Here is a 14907-nt window from a genome sequence, read left to right as displayed (position 1 = left end):
TGTCTATAAATAAGAGAGCAGGTCTGGAATCAGTGTGTCATGACAGGATGATTACACAGAAGAATCACAGCGCTTACATGATGGTCTTTCTTGGGGGCGGGGGGGGACTTAATCTCTTTTATTAGAATGTTTACAGTGCAAACTGTGAAACAATTAATGAATGTTGCCGCGAGAGGTACTGGATCTGGCCAAATAGGTGCCAGACGAAACTAAGTCAAATCTGAGAGGTGCCAGGACCTGGCTCAAATTAAGCATAGTGAAACAGGTAGTAGGAGTTATAACCACCATGACATTACAGGTCAGACTATAGGAGTTATAACCACCATGACATTACAGGTCAGACTATAGGAGTTATAACCACCATGACATTACAGATCAGACTATAGGAGTTATAACCACCATGACATTACAGATCAGATTATAGGAGTTATAACCACCATGACATTACAGGTCAGACTATAGGAGTTATAACCACCATGACATTACAGATCAGACTATAGGAGTTATAACCACCATGACATTACAGGTCAGACTATAGGAGTTATAACCACCATGACATTACATTACAGATTATAGTAGTTATAACCACCATGACATTACAGATCAGACTATAGGAGTTATAACCACCATGACATTACAGGTCAGACTATAGGAGTTATAACCACCATGACATTACAGATCAGACTATAGGAGTTATAACCACCATGACATTACAGGTCAGACTATAGGAGTTATAACCACCATGACATTACAGATCAGACTATAGTAGTTATAACCACCATGACATTACAGGTCATAGGACATATAACCATGACAGTAAAGCTCAGACTAATTAAATAATGAAATACCTCAACAGGATACTTAACCTCTGACCTGCTGTCATTACAGTGGAGGAATAATACAATGATAGCTAGTGTAAGACTGTTTTAACAGAGGTCAGCTGGGAGGGAACCAAACTCCTGTCAGCATTCATCAGGAGATGCACTACCTCACTATTCACGTGTCCCAATGGGCACCCTATTTCCTATGGGCCTTGGTCAAAAGTAGTGCACTACATAGGGAATAGGGTTCCATTTGGAACGTATCCCCTCACGATTACTCTCTGAGACTGAGAACAGCAGTCTGGTGTCACCCACTTCCTGTACTGTCATTCATCAGACTCACAGGCAGCAGAATGATTAGTGCCACTCTCTCCCTATCTAAATAACATTTCCCCTAGTCTCTCTCTATACCAATGGACATAGAGTGTTGGGCCAGTAACCGAAAGGTTGCTGGATCGAATCCCGTTCTGGCCCCCTAAGCAAGGCAGTTAACCCACTGTTCCCCCGGGGCGCCGAAGATGTGGACGTCGATTAAGGCAGCCCCCCCACAGCACCTCTCTGATTCAGAGGGGTTGGGTTAAATGAGGAAGACACATTTCAGTTGAAGGCATTCAGTTTTACAACCGACTAGCTATCCCCCCCCTTTCCTTTCTTTGTGGATTTCAACGCTCAAGCAGTGCAAGTTTAAAGGCCAAACAAGTGAGTTTGGGAAATGGGAAAGTCTGCATCTGAGACATAGTTTTCACATATAGACTTTACAGTATATGCCTTAACTTAGAATCAACTGGGCCCTCGAACTGGGCCCTACAACTGGGCCCTACAACCGGGCCCTACATAAATAATATGGTCGCTGTGATAGGACATGTTTATTTGATTTTCTGCATTTTTTCAAAGTCCCATCTCTTGCAGCCGTAGCAGTCTCTCTCTTCCTCCCGCCTCAATTTTACACCTCTACCCCTTTTCAAGTCCCACTTCGTTGTACAGTGTTACCAGGCTCTATATAGGCACAAGGTTAGTAGGACGTGTTTGTCGGTGGGGGAAAAAAATCATCTCTAAAAATGCTGGACAGTACATATAGTGAGGTATAGCCCTACAGAGAGATAAACATGTGATTTACTTTACATCAAATCACACCAACAGACTGTCTGTTTTGGCACATTCTGTAGCTAGCAGCCATGCTAAACCTTGTTATGGTTCCAACAGACACCTCTGACACATCACTGGCCCACACACTCACCAAAAACACACACACACACAGAGACACACACACACTGGCACAGAAAGACAGTCCTCCTTCCAAACCCACAAGAGTTAAGTAGCTTCTGGACATTAGCTGTCACTTTGTGAGTCTGTCTCTCTCTGTGTGTGTGTGTCTCTGTGTGTATGTGTGTGTGTGTCTCTGTGTATCTGTGTGTGTCTCTGTGTCTCTGTGTGTGTCTCTGTGTCTCTGTGTGTATCTCTGTGTCTCTGTGTGTATCTCTGTGTCTGTGTGTGTGTCTCTGTGTGTGTCTCTGTGTGTGTGTCTGTCTCTCCTCCACCCAGGTTCTGCTAAATAATGCAGACCTAAAGCTCTCCTTCTCTATGTGCCAGAACCCAGCTACATTCACTCTAATAATGCCTCATCCAGTCACAGCCCTTATCCAGTCACAAAGCCTCATCCAGTCACAATGCTCACAGCCCTCATCCAGTCACAACCCTCATCCAGTCACAGCCCTCATCCAGTCACAATGCCTCATCCAGTCACAATGCTCACAGCCCTCATGCAGTCACAATGCCTCATCCCGTCACAATGCCTCATCCAGTCACAGCCCTCATCCAGTCACAATGCCTCATCCAGTCACAATGCTCACAGCCTTCATCCAGTCACAATGCCTCATCCAGTCACAATGCCTCATCCAGTCACAGCCCTCATCCAGTCACAATGCCTCATCCAGTCACAGCCCTCATCCAGTCACAATGCTCACAGCCCTCATCCAGTCACAATGCCTCTCATCCAGTCACAGCCCTCATCCAGTCACAGCCCTCATCCAGTCACAATGCCTCATCCAGTCACAGCCCTCATCCAGTCACAATGCTCCACAGCCCTCATCCAGTCACAATGCCTCATCCAGTCACAGTCACAGCCCTCATCCAGTCACAATGCCTCATCCAGTCACAGCCTCATCCAGTCACAATGCCTCATCCAGTCACAATGTCATCCAGTCACAGCCCTCATCCAGTCACAATGCCTCATCCAGTCACAGCCCTCATCCAGTCACAATGCCTCATCCAGTCACAATGCCTCATCCAGTCACAATGCCTCATCCAGTCACAATGCCTCATCCAGTCACAATGCTCACAGCCCTCATCCAGTCACAATGCCTCATCCAGTGCCTCATCCAGTCACAATGCCTCATCCAGTCACAGCCCTCATCCAGTCACAATGCCTCATCCAGTCACAATGCTCACAGCCCTCATCCAGTCACAGCCCTCATCCAGTCACAATGCCTCATCCAGTCACAATCCGTCACAGCCCTCTTCCAGTCACAATGCTCACAGCCAATCACAGCCTCTCATCCAGTCACAAGCCTCATCCAGTCACAATGCCTCAATGCCTCATCCAGTCACAATGCCTCTCAGTCCAGTCACAGCCCTCATCCAGTCACAATGCCTCATCCAGTCACAATGCGCACAGCCCTCTTCCAGTCACAATGCTCACAGCCCTCATCCAGTCAATGCCTCAATGCCTCATCCAGTCACAATGCCTCATCCAGTCACAGCCTCATCCAGTCCAGTCACAGTCACCTCATCCAGCCTCATCCAGTCACCCTCATCCAGTGCAGTCACAGCCCTCATCCAGTCACAATGCCTCATCCAGTCACAATGCTCACAGCCCTCATCCAGTCACAATGCCTCATCCAGTCACAGCCCTCATCCAGTCACAATGCCTCATCCAGTCACAATGCTCACAGCCCTCATCCAGTCACAATGCCTCATCCAGTCACAGCCTCATCCTCATCCAGTCACAATGCCTCATCCAGTCACATGCCCTCATGCTCACAGCCCTCATCCAGTCACAGCCCTCATCCAGTCACAATGCCTCATCCAGTCACAATGCCTCATCCAGTCACAGCCCTCTTCCAGTCACAATGTCACAATGCTCATCCAGTCACAGCCCTCATCCAGTCAATGCCTCAATGCCTCATCCAGTCACAATGCCTCATCCAGTCACAGCCCTCATCCAGTCACAATGCCTCATCCAGTCACAATGCTCATCCAGTCACCCTCATCCAGTCACAATGCCTCATCCAGTCACAATGCTCACAGCCCTCATCCAGTCACAATGCCTCATCCAGTCACAGCCCTCATCCAGTCACAATGCCTCATCCAGTCACAATGCCCTCATCCAGCAATGCCTCATCCAGTCACATCCAGTCACAGCCCTCATCCAGTCACAATGCCTCATCCAGTCACAATCACAGCCCTCATCCAGTCACAATGCCTCATCCAGTCACAATCACAGCATCCACAAGCCCTCATCCAGTCACAGCCCTCATCCAGTCACAATGCCTCATCCAGTCACAATGCTCACAGCCCTCATCCACCTCATCCAGTCACAGCCCTCATCCAGTCACAATGCCTCATCCAGTCACAGACCTCATCCAGTCACAGTACTCACAGCCCTCATCCAGTCACAGCCCTCATCCAGTCACAATGCTCACAGCCCTCATCCTCATCCAGTCACAACCCTCATCCAGCCACACATTAACTACACATGGTTGATGATATTACAAGGTTAACTAGCTTGTCCTGCGTTGCATATAATATCAAGAAAAATCCTTGAATGAGTAGGTGTTCTAAACCTTTTGACTGGTGCTGTATACCCAGGCTGCATCCCACTTGTCAACCCTATTCCCTATATTAAAATACAAGTGTTCATTGTTCATTCAGTGTTGTTGTAATTGTCATTGGGGCGGCAGCGTAGCCTAGTGGTTAGAGTGTTGCTAGTGGTTAGAGCGTTGGACTAGTAACCGAACGGTTGCAAGATCGAATCCCTGTTTCATAATTCTACTGAATGATGACAATGATGTTGACGGTGATGATAATAATGATGGTGGTGATGGTGTGTGGATAATATATTCTCATATTACATAATCACTAACTAATCTTCGTAATGCAGACATAGTTTATATAAACCAAACATGGTGCCTGTGCAAGTTTTTGAAGCCACCAATTACACCCTGATAGCAAAAATACATGATTGATTTAGACATCTAGATGCTCTAACGGTCCTCAAGGCCCAACGCAGTCACCATCCTGTAGGTCCCTAACTACCAGCCTGTAGGTCCCTAACTACCAGCCTGTAGGCCCCTAACTACCAGCCTGTAGGCCCCTAACTACCAGCCTGTAGGCCCCTAACTACCAGCCTGTAGGTCCCTAACTACCAGCCTGTAGGCCCCTAACTACCAGCCTGTAGGTCCCTAACTACCAGCCTGTAGGCCCCTAACTACCTGTCTGTAGATCCTTAACTACCAGCCTGTAGGCCCCTAACTACCAGCCTGTAGGCCCCTAACTACCAGCCTGTAGGCCCCTAACTACCAGATGACTAACTAGTCACTATGGCAGCTAGTGTCCTAATTTATGGACATAATGCATTAACACACACACACACACACACTAGGGAATCATTCAAATATTAATCCAATAGGAGCATATCCAAACCCCTCAGGCTCACATTTAAATGTAAGAATTCATTTATACTGCGTTGGTTTCAAAGACACTCTGGCTGTCCAGCACAAATCTGTTGGCATACCGAATAGCACCCTAGTGCCATTCGGTAGTGCACTACTTTTGACCAGGGCCAATAAATCTCTGGTCTAAAGTAGTGCACTATGTAGGGAATAGGGTGCCATTTGGGACACAGACTCTGTCTCTAACTGTGAAATGAGTCAGTCTGCTCAGTCAGTCAGTCTGCTCAGTCAGTCAGTCTGCTCAGTCTCAGTCTGCTCAGTCAGTCAGTCTGCTCAGTCAGTCAGTCAGTCTGCTCAGTCAGTCAGTCAGTCAGTCAGTCAGTCTGCCAGTCAGTCAGTCAGTCAGTCAGTCAGTTTGTCTGTCAGTCAGTCATTGTCAGTCAGTCAGTGCAAGGATTTGCAATATTCAATCAAAATCTGAAACCGGGCTTCCGGGGTTTAAAGTTTTAAAAATATTCTTCTCATAGCAGTAAATCATGTTTGATCCAGAAACTGGTTTGATTGACAGTACTCACTGTTAGACTGGCGCTGTACCGTACTCTGCAGCTGTACATAGTCTATCGGTAAATAGCCCACCCAATTTACATACCTCATCCCCATACTGTTTTTATTTATTTACTTTTCTGCTCTTTTGCACACCAATATCTCTACCTGTACATGACCATCTGATCATTTATCACTCCAGTGTTAATCTGCAAAATTGTAATTATTCGCCTACCTCCTCATGCCTTTTGCACACATTGTATATAGACTCTTTTTTTTTCCTACTGTGTTATTGTCTTGTTAATTGTTTACTCCATGTGTAACTCTGTGTTGTCTGTTCACACTGCTATGCTTTATCTTGGCCAGGTCGCAGTTGTAAATGAGGACGTGTTCTCAACTGGCCTACCTGGTTAAATAAAGGTGAAATAAAAAATAAATAAAAATGTAAGTCTACATATCAAATTTCACCCTATTCCCAAAGGTAACGCACTATATTTATCAGTATTTAACTAGGCATTATTATTTATTTAACTAGTATATTTAACCAGGCAAGTCAGTGAAGAACAAATTCTTATTTTCAATGACATCCTAGGAACAGTGGGTTAACTGCCTGTTCAGGGGGCAGAACAACAGATTTTTACCTTGTCATCTCAGGGATTCGATCTTGCAACCTTTCGGTTACTAGTCCAACACTCTAACCACTAGGCTACGCTGCCGCCCCAATGACAATTACAACAACACTGAATGAACACTTGTATTTTAATATAGGGAATAGGGTTGACAAGTGGGATGCAGCCTGGGTATACAGCACCAGTCAAAAGGTTTAGAACACCTACTCATTCAAGGATTTTTCTTGATATTATATGCAACGCAGGACAAGCTAGTTAACCTTGTAATATCATCAACCATGTGTAGTTAACTAGTGATTGTGTGAAGATTGATTGTTTTTTTTATAAGATTTAATGCTAGCTAGCAACTTACCTGGGCTCCTTGCTGCACTCGCGTAACAGGTGATCAGCCTGCCACACAGTTTCCTCATTGAATGCAATGTAATCGGCCATAATATGCGTCCAAAAAATGCCGATTACCGATTGCTATGAAAACTTGAAATAGACCCTGATTAATCGGTCGACATCTAGTTGACATGTGTCTGTTACTTTACCTCTGTGAAGCATTTATTTGGGCTGAAATCTGAGGTGCAGTTAACTCTAATGAACTTATCCTCTGAGGTAGAGGAAGCTCCACTTCCTTTCCTGTGGCATTCCTCAAGAGAGCCAGTTTCATCATAGCGCTTGATGGTTTTTTGTGACTGCACTTGAAGAAACTTTTAAAGTTCTTGAAATTTTCCAGATTGACTGACCTTCATGTCTTAAAGTAATGATGGACTGTCATTTCTCTTTGCTTATTTGAGCTTGGTCTTTTACCAAATAGGGCTATCTTCTGTAGATCCCCCCCCCTACCGTGTCACAACACAACTGATTAGCTCAAACTAATTAAAAATAAAATAAATTCCACAAATTAACTTTTAAAAAGGCACACCTGTTAATTGAAATGCATTCCAGGTGACTACGTCATGAAGCTGGTTGAGAGAATGCCAACTGTGTGCAAAGCTGTCATCAAGGCAATGGGTGGCTACTTTGAAGAATCCCAAATATAAAATGTGTTATTTCATATTTCATAGTTTTGATGTCTTCACTATTATTATATTAATAATTATACTTTTTTTGGTTACTACATGACTCCATATGTGTTAACTATTATTCTACCACGTAGAAAATAGTAAAAAAATAAAGAAAAACCCTTGAAGGAGTAGGTGTGTCCAAACATTTGACTGGTAGTGTATGTTGTTGTCTTCCCCTGAGCTTTTGTGGAGGCTTGAGGAAGAAGTGTTTTCTAGCCCAGGGAGAGACTCTTCAACCCAACACTTCACACTTCAGAGTGACAGCGCACAGCAGCAAGCATTGCCATGAGCCAGAGAACAACTGTCAGTCACAGCCTCTTTTTCCTCTCTCTATCTCGCTATGGCTCGGTCTGTCTCTCTGTCTCTGTCTCTCTCTCTCTATGGCTCGGTCTGTCTCTCTCTCTCTGTCTCTCTCTCTATGGCTCGGTCTGTCTCTCTGTCTCTCTCTATGGCTCTGTCTCTGTCTCGGTCTGTCTCTACAGCTCGGTCTGTCTCTCTCTCTCTTTGTCTTGGTCTCTCTCTTTGTCTTGGTCTCTCTCTATGGCTCTGTCTGTCTCTCTCTCTCTTTGTCTTGGTCTCTCTCTACGGCTCGATCTGTCTCTCTCTCTCTTTGTCTGTCTCTCTCTGTCTGTCTCTCTATGGCTCTGTCTCTCTCTCTCCATTCAATTAAATTCAATTCAAGGGCTTTATTGGCATGGGAAACATGTGTTAACATTGCCAAAGAAAGTGAGGTAGATAATATATAAAGTGAAATAAACAATAAAAATGAACAGTAAACATTACACATACAGAAGATTCAAAACAATAAAGACATTACAAATGTCATATTATATATAGACAGTGTTTTAACAATGTACAAATGGTTAAAGGACACAGGATAAAATAAATAAGCATAAATATGTGTTTTATTTACAATGGTGTTTGTTCTTCACTGGTTGCCCTTTTCTCAAGGCAGCAGGTCACACATCTTGCTGCTGTGATGGCACACTGTGGAATTTCACCCAGCAGATATGAGAGTTTATCAAAATTGGATATGTTTTTTGAATTCTTTGTGGATCTGTGTAATCTGAAGGAAATATGTCTCTAATATGGTCATTCATTGCTCTCTCTCTATGGCTCGGTCTGTCTCTCTCCCTCTCTCTCTCTCTATGGCTTGGTCTCTCTCTCTCTGGCTCAGTCCGTCTCGCTCTCTCTATGGCTCAGTCCGTCTCTCTCTCTATGGCTCAGTCTGTCTCTCTCTCTCTATGGCTCAGTCTGTCTCTCTCTCTCTATGGCTCAGTCTCTCTCTATGGGTCAGTCCGTCTCTCTCTCTATGGCTCAGTCCTATGGCTCAGTCTCTCTCTCTCTATGGCTCAGTCCGTGTCTCTCTCTATGGCTCAGTCCGTGTCTCTATCTATTGCTCAGTCCGTCTCGCTCTCTCTATGGCTCAGTCCGTCTCGCTCTCTCTATGGCTCAGTCCGTCTCGCTCTCTCTATGGCTCAGTCCGTCTCGCTCTCTCTATGGCTCAGTCCGTCTCGCTCTCTCTATGGCTCAGTCCGCTCTCTCTATGGCTCAGTCCGTCTCTCTCTCTCTCTCTCTGGCTCATGGCTCAGTCCGTCTCTCTCTCTCTCTATGGCTCAGTCCGTCTCTCTCTCTCTATGGCTCAGTCCGTCTCTCTCTCTATGGCTCTCAGTCTCTCTCTCTCTATGGCTCAGTCCGTCTCTCTCTCTCTATGGCTCAGTCCGTCTCTCTCTCTCTCTATGGCTCAGTCCGTCTCAATCTCTCCCTATGGCTCAGTCCGTCTCTCTCTCTCCCTATGGCTCAGTCTGTCTCTCTCTATGGCTCGGTCAGTCTCTCCCTCTCTCTCCATGGCTCGGTCTGTCTCTCCCTCTCTGTCTGTCTCCCTCTCAATTCAATTGAAGGGGCTTTATGGCATGGGAAACATGTGTTAACATTGCGAAAGCAAGTGAGGTAGACAATATCTGTTTCTCCCTCCCTCTGTCTCTCTCTTCCCCTACTGGCCTGTCTCTCCCTCCCTCTGTCTCTCTCTTCCCCTACTGGCCTGTCTCTCCCTCCCTCTGTCTCTCTCTTCCCCTACTGGCCTGTCTCTCTCTTCCCCTACTGGCCTGTCTCTCCCTCCCTCTGTCTCTCTCTTCCCCTACTGGCCTGTCTCTCCCTCCCTCTGTCTCTCTCTTCCCCTACTGGCCTGTCTCTCCCTCCCTCTGTCTCTCTCTCTTCCCCTACTGGCCTGTCTCTCCCTCCCTCTGTCTCTCTCTTCCCTACTGGCCTGTCTCTCCCTCCCTCTGTCTCTCTCTTCCCCTACTGGCCTGTCTCTCCCTCCCTCTGTCTCTCTCTTCCCCTACTGGCCTGTCTCTCTCTCTTCCCCTACTGGCCTGTCTCTCTCTCTTCCCCTACTGGCCTGTCTCTCCCTCTTCCCCTACTGGCCTGTCTCTCCCTCCCTCTGTCTCTCTCTTCCCCTACTGGCCTGTCTCTCTCTCTTCCCCTACTGGCCTGTCTCTCCCTCCCTCTGTCTCTCTCTTCCCCTACTGGCCTGTCTCTCTCTTCCCCTACTGGCCTGTCTCTCTCTTCCCCTACTGGCCTGTCTCTCTCTCTTCCCCTACTGGCCTGTCTCTCCCTCCCTCTGTCTCTCTCTTCCCCTACTGGCCTGTCTCTCCCTCCCTCTGTCTCTCTCTTCCCTACTGGCCTGTCTCTCCCTCCCTCTGTCTCTCTTCCCCTACTGGCCTGTCTCTCCCTCCCTCTGTCTCTCTCTTCCCCTACTGGCCTGTCTCTCCCTCCCTCTGTCTCTCTCTTCCCCTACTGGCCTGTCTCTCCCTCTCTCTGTCTCTCTCTCTTCCCCTACTGGCCTGTCTCTCCCTCCCTCTGTCTCTCTCTCTCTTCCCCTACTGGCCTGTCTCTCCCTCTCTCTGTCTCTCTCTCTCTTCCCCTACTGGCCTGTCTCTCCTCTCTCTGTCTCTCTCTCTCTTCCCTACTGGCCTGTCTCTCCCTCCCTCTGTCTCTCTCTCTCTTCCCCTACTGGCCTGTCTCTCCCTCCCTCTGTCTCTCTCTTCCCCTACTGGCCTGTCTCTCTCTCTTCCCCTACTGGCCTGTCTCTCCCTCCCTCTGTCTCTCTCTTCCCCTACTGGCCTGTCTCTCTCTCTTCCCCTACTGGCCTGTCTCTCTCTCTTCCCCTACTGGCCTGTCTCTCCCTCTCTCTGTCTCTCCCTCTCTCTGTCTCTCCCTCCCTCTGTCTCTCTCTTTCCCTACTGGCCTGTCTCTCCCTCCCTCTGTCTCTCTCTTCCCCTACTGGCCTGTCTCTCCCTCCCTCTGTCTCTCTCTTCCCTACTGGCCTGTCTCTCCCTCCCTCTGTCTCTCTTCCCCTACTGGCCTGTCTCTCTCTCTTCCCCTACTGGCCTGTCTCTCTCTCTTCCCCTACTGGCCTGTCTCTCCCTCCCTCTGTCTCTCTCTTCCCCTACTGGCCTGTCTCTCTCTCTTCCCTACTGGCCTGTCTCTCCCTCCCTCTGTCTCTCTCTTCCCCTACTGGCCTGTCTCTCTCTTCCCCTACTGGCCTGTCTCTCTCTTCCCCTACTGGCCTGTCTCTCTCTCTTCCCCTACTGGCCTGTCTCTCCCTCCCTCTGTCTCTCTCTCTTCCCCTACTGGCCTGTCTCTCCCTCCCTCTGTCTCTCTCTTCCCCTACTGGCCTGTCTCTCCCTCCCTCTGTCTCTCTCTTCCCTACTGGCCTGTCTCTCCCTCCCTCTGTCTCTCTCTTCCCCTACTGGCCTGTCTCTCCCTCCCTCTGTCTCTCTCTTCCCCTACTGGCCTGTCTCTCCCTCTCTCTGTCTCTCTCTCTTCCCCTACTGGCCTGTCTCTCCCTCCCTCTGTCTCTCTCTCTTCCCCTACTGGCCTGCTCTCTCTCTCTCTCTTCCCTACTGGCCTGTCTCTCCCTCTCTCTGTCTCTCTCTCTCTTCCCCTACTGGCCTGTCTCTCCCTCCCTCTGTCTCTCTCTCTCTTCCCCTACTGGCCTGTCTCTCCCTCCCTCTGTCTCTCTCTTCCCCTACTGGCCTGTCTCTCTCTCTTCCCCTACTGGCCTGTCTCTCCCTCCCTCTGTCTCTCTCTTCCCCTACTGGCCTGTCTCTCTCTCTTCCCCTACTGGCCTGTCTCTCTCTCTTCCCTACTGGCCTGTCTCTCCCTCTCTCTGTCTCTCCTCTCTCTGTCTCTCCCTCCCTCTGTCTCTCTCTTTCCCTACTGGCCTGTCTCTCCCTCCCTCTGTCTCTCTCTTCCCCTACTGGCCTGTCTCTCCCTCCCTCTGTCTCTCTCTCTTCCCCTACTGGCCTGTCTCTCCCTCCCTCTGTCTCTCTCTTCCCTACTGGCCTGTCTCTCCCTCCCTCTGTCTCTCTCTTCCCCTACTGGCCTGTCTCTCCCTCCCTCTGTCTCTCTCTTCCCCTACTGGCCTGTCTCTCCCTCCCTCTGTCTCTCTCTTCCCCTACTGGCCTGTCTCTCCCTCCCTCTGTCTCTATCTTCCCCTACTGGCCTGTCTCTCTCTCTTCCCCTACTGGCCTGCTCTGTCTCTCTCTCTCTTCCCCTACTGGCCTGTCTCTTCTTCCCCTACTGGCCTGTCTCTCCCTCCCTCTGTCTCTCTCTCTCTTCCCCTACTGGCCTGTCTCTCCCTCCCTCTGTCTCTCTCTCTCTTCCCCTACTGGGTCTCTCCCTCCCTCTGTCTCTCTCTCTCTTCCCCTACTGGCCTGTCTCTCCCTCTCTCTGTCTCTCTCTCTTCCCCTACTGGCCTGTCTCTCCCTCTCTCTGTCTCTCTCTCTCCCTATGGCTCAGTCTGTCTCTCTCTATGGCTCGGTCAGTCTCTCCCTCTCTCTCCATGGCTCGGTCTGTCTCTCCCTCTCTCTCCATGGCTCGGTCTGTCTCTCCCTCTCTGTCTGTCTCCCTCTCAATTCAATTCAAGGGGCTTTATTGGCATGGGAAACGTGTTAACATTGCGAAAGCAAGTGAGGTAGATAATATCTGTTTCTCCCTCCCTCTGTCTCTCTCTTCCCCTACTGGCCTGTCTCTCCCTCTTCCCCTCTGTCTCTCTCTTCCCCTACTGGCCTGTCTCTCCCTCCCTCTGTCTCTCTCTTCCCCTACTGGCCTGTCTCTCCCTCCCTCTGTCTCTCTCTTCCCCTACTGGCCTGTCTCTCCCTCCCTCTGTCTCTCTCTTCCCCTACTGGCCTGTCTCTCTCTCTTCCCCTACTGGCCTGTCTCTCCCTCTCTCTGTCTCTCTCTCTCTTCCCCTACTGGCCTGTCTCTCTGACCTTTCTCTTCTCATCAAGAGAGGATATTGTACATTCTATAACCTGCTGTATTCTACAGACTGGACCGAGTTGACAGACAGTTTTAACCCCACTGGGAATCGTAAAGCGGAAGAGAAATGCATTGTTCCACTGGGATTTAACTTGACAGTCAACACTTGTGAATTTCACATAACAAAGAATAGCTATAGGCCTTATAAGATATGAAACCAAGGAGTCAATGATATCCTAAAAATAGAAGTTTGTCTGTTGATATTTATGAATTCAGACAGCAACAGCAATATATATTGTCTAGTTATTAAGATACTTACCATAGTTAGAAAAGGCTGACCTGCTTAAATAATTGATTCCTCACATGAGTGTGCAGACTTACATAACCAGATAATAGGAGTAGCATTTGGACCTGAGAAAAATAAATGCATATTGTCCGGTGGGGAGAAATAAAAGGCTATATTTTATTGATAGATAACGGGTAATAAAAACAACGTTACACTATTGCAATTCAGAAAAGGTATACTGCGACCAATTGTTTTCTGTCACACACAAATGTCACCACCTCTGAATCTACTGTTCTTTAGTTTCTATACCAACAAGAGTGGTGACAATAGAACAAGATAGACAGTCAGTGCTTTCCTTTGCTTGTGACAGCTAGTCTCGTTGCATTGTGCCATCGCCTAATTTTTCCGTTTCTTTGCATCGATATATGGCCTTTACCGGTGTGAATTTGACGATAGACTTACTTTCGTGCTTGGAGGTGCCCCATGTGTGCCGCGGAACTCCGGGACTCTTGATAATCGCTCTTCCAGCTGATTTCAGAGCATCCATGCTTAGATGTGTCTCAGTGGTAGGGTGGATACCTTCCCTCTCCGCTTGCTTTGGCTCAGAAAGAGAAACGATAGTAGCCAGCCTACGTACGCTACAACAGTCGACTACTAGTGATGCGCGGTGCAGCGAGCGAACAGGCAGACGATAGGACCAAGTTCAAACTCTCGTTCCCTGAAACAAGAGTCTCGGTCTGATGAAATGCTGGGCAGCGCAGCCTCTTTTAACCCGTTGCTCTCCGGTGCTGCCTGGGTTGGGGGCGAATCGAACATGGGGGTGGGTACGAAGTTAAGGTGTGTCTAGCCCTCCGCCACACCCATTTTTGGAGGAGTCTTGCATAGAGCCCCACAGAGGAGGTGTCATAATACCCATAAAACCTAGTGGTCAAACAGGGAAATGGTTCCAAACGTTTTTCTACCATTCATTTTTCCCCATAGAGAATTTTAGAGGCACTTCAAATAAGGGCTGTGTAGGCTCACTCGGACATGACGTTTTAATAACCGTTTAAATCTCTCTGGGACAATGTGACTTCTATCAATATATTTGGCTCTATTTGATTTGAATCTCAGAATCAAAAAATGCTAATTAGCATCAAAGTAGACATCACGCAAAACTACAAATCCCTGCAAGCTCCTGCACATCATCTCTAGCTGACACCTTTGCTAACAGGTATTGTGTCAATTTAAAACTTACACAAGACAGTGCATTTAAAGAAATGTAGCCAATTTATGCATTTCTACATTTAGCTAGCACTAGATAGCTAATTGCCTCGATTCATCAGTCTTGTCCAGATCATCATGGCATTTTGTAGTTCTTTATGATAGCTACATTAGCAGCTAATTAGCATGTAAGACGGGGGGTAAAAACAGGAGAATATATTGATAACGGTCACCTTGTCCCAGAGAGATGTACACGGTTATTAAAACACGTCAGGGTAAACCCACACGAAACAGACATTATTTAAAGTATTTCTCAAATCCCCTATGGGAAAAATGACCTGTTGAAAAACTGTTGGAACCGTTTCCCTGTTTGACCGCTAGGTTTTATGGGTCTTATGACTCATACTGTGGTACTCTATTGAATGTGGTACATTTGCA

At 47.7% G+C, this 14907-nt stretch overlaps 1 protein-coding gene across 4 annotated transcripts in view; it reads right to left on the bottom strand.

The window, feature by feature from the left end:
• The window catches only part of si:dkey-71h2.2 (low density lipoprotein receptor adapter protein 1), a 136607-nt gene extending 122394 nt beyond the window's left edge, over nt 1-14213 (bottom strand). For all 4 annotated transcript variants that reach the window (XM_042301101.1, XM_042301102.1, XM_042301103.1 and 1 more), the window contains exon 1: nt 13729-14213. In XM_042301101.1, coding sequence (XP_042157035.1) covers nt 13729-13813 — 85 coding nt within the window. In that variant the 5' untranslated portion in view covers nt 13814-14213. The remainder of the gene's footprint in view (nt 1-13728) is intronic.
• Between the last annotated feature and the right edge of the window lie 694 nt (nt 14214-14907).

Source organism: Oncorhynchus tshawytscha, linkage group LG18, assembly GCF_018296145.1.
Source record: "Oncorhynchus tshawytscha isolate Ot180627B linkage group LG18, Otsh_v2.0, whole genome shotgun sequence".
Lineage (NCBI taxonomy): Eukaryota > Metazoa > Chordata > Actinopteri > Salmoniformes > Salmonidae > Oncorhynchus > Oncorhynchus tshawytscha.
Note: the sequence above shows the minus strand (reverse complement) of the source record. Positions and strands in the feature narration are given on the sequence as shown.